The sequence below is a fragment of the Sinocyclocheilus grahami genome, unplaced genomic scaffold (genome assembly GCF_001515645.1).
Source record: "Sinocyclocheilus grahami isolate Dianchi unplaced genomic scaffold, SAMN03320097.WGS_v1.1 scaffold1973.1, whole genome shotgun sequence".
In the NCBI taxonomy this organism is placed as follows: Eukaryota; Metazoa; Chordata; class Actinopteri; order Cypriniformes; family Cyprinidae; genus Sinocyclocheilus; species Sinocyclocheilus grahami.
In genome coordinates, this window is record NW_015507152.1 from 73,080 (window position 1) to 81,042 (window position 7,963).

The 7,963-nt window shown below is 40.8% G+C and overlaps 1 protein-coding gene across 1 annotated transcript; it reads left to right on the top strand.

The window, feature by feature from the left end:
- Nucleotides 1-463: 463 nt before the first annotated feature.
- Nucleotides 464-5,952, top strand: LOC107573543 (tripartite motif-containing protein 16-like protein). The gene is made up of 6 exons (XM_016259982.1): nucleotides 464-504; nucleotides 570-624; nucleotides 4,703-4,850; nucleotides 4,989-5,036; nucleotides 5,788-5,874; nucleotides 5,939-5,952. The coding sequence occupies exons 1-6, from the start codon at nucleotides 464-466 to the stop codon at nucleotides 5,950-5,952; spliced, it is 393 nt and encodes a 130-aa protein (XP_016115468.1).
- Nucleotides 5,953-7,963: the final 2,011 nt, after the last annotated feature.

The window sequence follows — 7,963 nt, forward strand, 5'->3', positions numbered from 1 at the left end:
TTTTTTACTCTTACTTGAGTTATATTATGTTTCAGTACTTTTACTTGTACTCAAGTAAATTATTATTTTACTTAAGTACAATTTCTTAGTACTCTTTCCACCACTGAGTGTTACTAATTATATAACATGAGACTTTTCAGCTCTGGTCATGGAGGCCCGCTGTCGCGCAGAGTTTAGCTCCAACCCTAATAGAACTCTCCTGGCTTTGGATGCAGTATTAGTAGTTTTATTTTGTAAAGGTGTTTATCCCACTTTGAGTGCTCACGAACTCTGTTTTTGAATGAGACTGACATCTAGTGGACATTTCAGTATGTGAGTTTACAGACTTACAGACACACCTGTTTTGCACACGTCTCTCAAACACAGAACCAGGAAACTCAGTTAAAAGAAACAAACTGATCTGCTGTTGAGCTGTTGTTACAATGTGTTTGCATGCTGTGTGCAATGGATGAACATAAAAACCATGAGACTGTATCAACTGCAGCAGAAAGAAAAGAGAAAGAGGTATGAACTGAAACGACACATTGATGTATTAATGCTGACACTTCAAGTGTTTCTCTTCACTGCAGTATCACTGAGCTGGAGCAGCTTTCACACACAGACGATCACATACATTTCCTCCAGGTAACAGAGATCTAGAAAAAAAATAGTAGACTTTAATTTCTGCTGTTACAGAAATTGTAGTCTTTAATTAACATTGTTTCAGCCACGTAGTTTGACTGATGATTCTGTTCATGGGAATGTTATCAAGAATTGGTTGTGGTCTTTACCATGAAAACCTGGTTTCAATCAGGCACATTGCAGTAATGAGGTGACCTAATGAAATCTGTGACCCTGGACCACAAAAGCAGTCATAAGTAGCACAGGTATATTTGTAGCAATAGCCAACAATACATTGTATGAGTCAAAATTATAACTTTTTCTTTTATGCCAAAAATCATTAGGATACTAAGTAAAGATCATGTTCCATGAAGATATTTTGTAAATTTCCTACCGTAAATATATAAAAATTTAATTTTTGATTAGTAATATGCATTGCCAAGAACTTAATGTGGACAAATTTAAAGGCGATACTTCTCAATATTTAGATTTTTTTAGATTCCAGATTTTCAAATAGTTGTATCTCGGACAAATATTGTCCTATCCTAACAAACCATACATCAGTGAAATGCTTATTTATTCAGCTTTAATAAAATGTATGAATCTCAAAATGATGACGAACAAAAAAAAAAAATCTAAAAACAAATTTACCTATATGACTTGTTTTGTGGTCCACGGTCACATAATAATAATAATGGTACAGAGTAATCAGAACATGAGACGTGCGGATGCATGTGCAAGACTTTATTACAAAGGTGTGGTCAAAAATGGGCAAGGGTCAGATAAGAACACCGGTACATCACAGGCAAGGCAAAGAGTATTCCTTGGGCAGGAGAGGTTCTTCGATCGGCAAACGTAATCCAGAGGGCAAGGCAAACGGGAAATCCACAAACAGGCGATAGTCCAGTAAAGAAGCAAACAGAGTTCAAACGACAAGGCGAGAGAAATCCAAGGCAGGCAGATAATCAGGCAACACAAAGATACTAAACTAGACTTGAACTAATACAAAACTTGGAAAAGGGCTCTGTAATGTTGCTATCACTAACGTAGCGATATGCGCAAACAATATTAGGCGATGAGAAGGATCTGAGTGGGTGTTATATAGTGTGTGTCATTGGTTGCAGGTGAGAGAGTGTAATCAGTGAAGTGGAGAATGGGAAATGTAGTTCCCAACTGCTTCCAACACAATACAGTCCAGGAGGGTGTGGAGCGGAGGCGGAACAGGGGGAGAGACGAAGGGCCATGTCCACATGGAAGTGGAGAGACCGGGGACTGAGGCAGAGCAGAGCACCAAGGTGTAACAGAAAACCAGGATGGAGCTGGCGAAGCAGGGAGCCAGGGAGGAGCAGAGGACCAGGGCGGAACATAGAGCCAGAGCAAAGCAGGCAGAGCAGGAAACCACCATGGTGGAGCAGACCGGAAAAGGAAAGCTGAAACACAGGAGACCACCAGACCGAGCAGAAGACCACCACGGCGGAGCAGAATGATCAGCAATCCATGGCAGGGACTGGGACCTAAGGAAAACACAGGAGACTGACAGTGCATTCATGGTCTCAAGGACCAAGGCAGGGAACACAAGAAGTTCATCAATAGTCTCCCTGGTGACCACTAAATGGGCAGACAATTCATAAACAGGCTCACTGACTGAGACTGAACAGGCAGACAGTTCACAAACAGGTTCACTGACTGAGACTGGACAGGAAGACAGTTCAGAAACAGGCTCATTGACTGAAACTTGCAAGGCAGACGGTTCAACAGACACATTTGGGGAAACAGAACAAGCAGACAGTTCATGAATGGTCTCTATGGCAGTAACAGGGTTAGCGGGAAAGACATGGAGTGCATTTATATTTTCTGGGCTCATGACTGGACTAATGGGGCAGATAACAGATTCTTTTATTGGAACTGGACAGACAGATGAACCATGAACCATCAGAAAAACTTGATTCAGGGGTTAATCCTGGATAGACTGATAGTTCATGATCAGACTCATTGACAGAAACTGGCAAGACAGAGAGTTCAAAATCAGACTCATTAGCAATATTTTGTCGGACAGACAGTTCACAAAATTCATGATTCAAAACAGAACGAGAGTTCAGAGATGGCCTCATTGGCCGGTTTAGAGCAAGGCAAGAGTTCACAGATGGCCTCCATAGCAGTGACAGGACAGGCAGAGAGTTCACAGACGGCCTCCATAGCATGACAGGACAGGCAGAGAGTTCACAAACGGCCTCCATAGCCACGACAGGACAGTCAGAGAGTTCACAGACGGCCTCCATAGCCATGACAGGACAGACTGAGAGTTCAGAAAGTTCTGCAGCGGAAGCCGCCACCTCTGGAGGTTCTGCAGTGAATGCTGCCACCTCTGGAGGTTCTGCAGCAGACACAGGAGCTTTGATTAACACAGAGAGTTCAGAAATATTGTCCGTGGTCGGAACAAGAGTGACAGGGAACATCAAGGATTCTGGGATGAGTGCCGCTGCTGTCTCGGGAGGAGTAGACTCCGTGACTCTGGACGATCAGCTGTGACGTGACGAGACTCTGGGAGATCAGCTGAAACGTGACGTGACTGGAAGATCAGCTGTGACGTGACGAGACTCTAGACCAGGGTTCCTCAAATCTTGCCCTAGAGGGCCAATGTGCTGCAGAGTTTAGCTCCAACCCTGATCAAACTCGCCTACCTGTGATTTTCTAATGATCCTGAAGACATTGATTAGCATGCCCAGGTGTGTTTGTTTAGGGTTAGAGCTAAACTCTGCAGGAAAGTGGATGATCAGCTGTGACTTAACTTGACTCAGGAAGATCAGGTACGACTTGACATGACTCAGGAAGATCAGCTATGACTTGACTTGCCTCCTGACGATCAGCTGTGACTTGACTTGACTTATGACGATCAGCTGTGACTTGACTTGACTCAGGAAGATCAGCTGTGACATGTTTTGACTCAGGAATGGCAGCTGTGACATAACAGGACGTTGTTGTGGCCGCCATTTTGTGAACAGGCTTCACGGTCACCACCATTTTTTGAGCGTACTCCAGTGTGGCCACCAGTACACGAGTGAGTGCGGTTATGGTACGTTCCTCTGCGACACCCACAGTGAATGCTGAACCAACAGTCCACAAAACAATCCAAAAAACTACTCTTGAGGACCCTCATGAATCACTCTTGATTTTAAAGGCTGTTTAAGGCCATCACAGAAAAAGTCTATTAACATACAGTCCGGTAATTCTGAGCCATTAGCCAGAGCCAAATATTCCACAATGTAACCCTCTAGTGATCATGTGCCCTGCTTGAGAGCTAGTAGCAAAATCGCTGTGTTCATACCTGACCAATGTCCTTCGGTAAATCCTGGATCCTTGTTGGGCCGAGTATTCTGTTACAGAGTAATCAAAACACGAGATGTGCGGATCCATGTGCAAGACTTTATTATAAAGGCATGGTAAAAAAAACGGGCAAGGGTCAGATAACAACACCGGTACATCACAGGTAAGGCAAAGAGCATTCCTAGGGCAGGCGAGGGTCTTCAATCGTCAAACGTAATCCAGAGGGCAAGGCAAATAGGAAATCCACAAACAGGTGATACTCCAGTAAAGAAGCAAACAGAGTCCAAACGACAAGGTGAGAGAAATCCAAGGCAGGCAGATAATCAGGCAACCAGGCAATCAGGCAACACAAAGATACTAAACTAGACTTGAACTAGGAACTAATACAAAACTTGGAAAAGGGCTCTGTGATGTTGCTATCACTAACTTAGCAATAAGCGCAAACAATACTCGGCGATGAGAAGGATCTGAGTGGGTGTTATATAGTGTGTGTCATTGGTTGCAGGTGAGAGAGTGTAATCAGTGAAGTGGAGAATGGGAAATGTAGTCCGTGGTGACGTGTAACAGTCTGTGTAGTGAGAGAGTCAATATAATGGACGAGCGACCTCTGGTGGCAATCGGACGGAAGTCCATGGACCGGATTCGTGACAAATAGAGACTATTATCCATCATAACATGCACAATTTTATTAGCCAAATTATTAATCATTAATATCATGGTCTTCATTTTAGTTTAAAAGTCTCCTCTTCAGTTGGTTTATTAATTGTTATTCCTGCAGAGTCTTCAGTCTCTCTCAGCTCCTCCTGAATCTACAGAAAACATCTCTGTCAGTTTCCTCTTTTCTTTTGATGGTGTGAGAGAATCTGTTGGTCAGCTGAGACACAAACTGGAGGATTTCTGCAAAGAGGAGATGAAAAAGATATCTGGTAAAATATTAGAGATTCATCTGCTCTCTGTAATGAGACAAACATCATGCAATATCATAAAGAAAATGTTAGAAATGTCTAAGGAATAGATACAGGTATTATTTTCTCTCTGAGTGTTTATATCTGATATTCTCACAGACACTCTCAGTAACATTGTTCCTAGGACCAGAGAGGACTTCCTACAATGTAAGCCACTAACAAACACAATGACACACACTTATAGTTCTATTTGACAGAAATGATAGATACATTCATACTGCTGTTTACTTTGATTACAACCTTAGAGAAAAAAAATAGTAATTCAGATTACTTTATTAATAGTATTTAATATTAATTTAATAATTAAAACTAATTTATCAAACCAACATACACACAAGTGATGCCCAATAGTTCATCCATCACCACAGCAGCATTACAACAACCAATCCTGTACATTTCTAAAACTGCAACTTGATATGTTTGTCTGTTCTGTCCAAATATCTACAGCTTTCTGTGCTTGTGTGTGAATTGTAGGCCTACATGTGAATGTATTTGCATTTGTGTTTATGTAAAAGAAAAAAGAAAGCACAACCAAACAGGATGAAGCCATTTTCGATAATAACACTTTTTTCAATCTGGGCAGAGTTTTTACAGTTCAGCTACACAAAAAGATAAAAAGGGATTTGGTTTAATTTTAAAGAAAGTTGGGATAAACATGAAAGTAAGTTGAGAGAAGGACAATCTGGACATGAAACACTCCAGATGCAAACTTTCAGTGTGAGAATAACAGTTTTTGAAGTGAATTCATGAACCTCACGCCACAAGTCTGATAGATCTAAACAATATTTAAAAATACATAAATAAGGAGATAAGATATAAATAAGATAGACAGTTTAAATAAATATGATAGAAGCTTAACTTTTACAACTCCTGATTACAGTGTTTTTCTGTTCATCAGATTCCCATCAGTTCACTCTGGATCCAAACACTGCACATAAACTCCTCCGTCTGTCTGAAGGGAACAGAGCGGTGACTTACACTTCCTGCTCTCCCTCCAATTTCTTATTCTGGCACAATAACAAAAGGTCTAAACTCCCTGTTCCCTCCAGCTGCAGGAGAATAGGAGTGTATGTGGATCACAGTGCAGGAACTCTGTCCTTCTACAGCGTCTCTGACACAATGAACCTCATCCACACAGTCCAGACCACATTCACTCAGCCGCTCTATCCTGGGTTTTGTGTTTGGGGTCATCAATCATCAGCAAAGCTATTATAACTATCTAGATTATAGAGAGATCTACACATTGTACTTTTATATGGCAACTCTGAGATGCATGATACATCTGAATATTTATATTTTATATGTATTAATTCACCATGCACTTTTATCCAAAGTGGCTCACAAAAGAGAAACAGTGAAATGTTGTAGGTATTTTATTTTCTAATCTTTAAAGGGGTCATGACATGAGAAATCAAATTTGCCTTGATCTTTTGGCATATAAGGGATCTCTGTACCATTAAACCCTGCAAGTTCCATAGCTTAAAACGTCCTCCTCATTAAACAAAGCATTTATTTAATCAAGCTCCAAAAACGGCTTGTTTCGGAACCAAGGGGCAAGATGATGTCACCCGGGCACAAAGATTTTGCATAAACCCCACCTCCAGAGCAAAACACTCACATGTGACAGCGAGGGGGCGCTGATACTGTTTACTGTGCTATGATGTTAGCCAATCATAACAGTGGGCAGTTACTGACGAGCCTTAAACGACCCGCCCCTTAAAACAGGTTGCTTTAGACAGAGGGTCAGAATAAGGGTTGAAAACAATAATCACACACGGCGGGCTAGAGTGAGGAATGGCCGGCGGGCTTGAGAACGGCGCGGCCGGTGGATTCGACGAAGGAGCGTCCAGAGGGCTTGCGGCAACCACATGTGACGACCCCGGGCTGGACTCCGCTTCATCCACAGTGAAAGCCGATCCGGCGATCCACAGCGCGAAGTTGATGTATTTCCTCAGCGACCAGCATGGATTAGCTCCAGGCATGACGAAGCGGATATCGTCCTCTTTTGGAAGACCAAACAAAGTAGTTTCACTTTCACAGCGAAACACACAGTGCCTTCACGACATGGCGGCAGCGTCAACAATACTACAGCGAGAATAAAAGTTATGCCTTCTTTCTTTGCATGAACATTTGGGCGGCATTATGCAAATATTTCCGCATCATGACGTAGATATGTGGGGGCGTGTTAGAACGAGGCGTTTTAGGTAGGCGTGGTTAACTCTTAACTTTTATAAAGAATATCTCTTTGGATTTGAGACTTTAGTCTTTGCAACTTTACAGATCTTCTTTATGCACCAAGAGCTTGTAACACTCCAAAGAGAAAGGAAAACTTGAAATCACATCACATGACCCCTTTAAAATAAATGTTTTCTATTTGAATATACTTTGTATTTATTCATGTAAAGCAAAGCTGAATTTTCAGTGTCACATGATCCTTCAAAAATCATTCTAATATCCTAATTTATAATCAATGTTGAAAACAATTGTGCTGCTTAATATTTTTTGGAACCGGTGATATTTTTCAAGATTCTTTGATAAATATAAAGTTAAAAAGAGCAGTGTTTATTCAAAATATAAATTTTGTTTTACAATATACACTATACTATACAACAGTTTCAACACTGATAAATCAGAATATCAGACTGATTTCTGAAGATCACGTGACACTGAAGACAGGAGTAATGATGCTGAAAATTCAGCTTTGCTTCACCAGGAATACATTATATTTTAAAGTATAGGAAAAACTGAAATAGGAAACCAATATTAGAAATTGCAATAGCCTAATAGTTCACAATTACCGTTAAAATTACCGTTTTCAAATAAATACAGCCTTGATTCGCATAAGTGACTCCATTAAAAAGAAAGGTCAATTATTTATTAGGTTTATAGTTAGATGAACCTGAGTCTTAATAATATAGGCCTAACATAATATAATATCAAAATAAACTGAAGCATTTAAACTGAGATTTACAAGTTAAATATTTTAAAAGAAAAAAACGTGAACGTGAATTCTTCTATAGCTATCTAAACATCCCTATAAAGTACAGTTTGCACAATACACCTGTGCAGGGGCG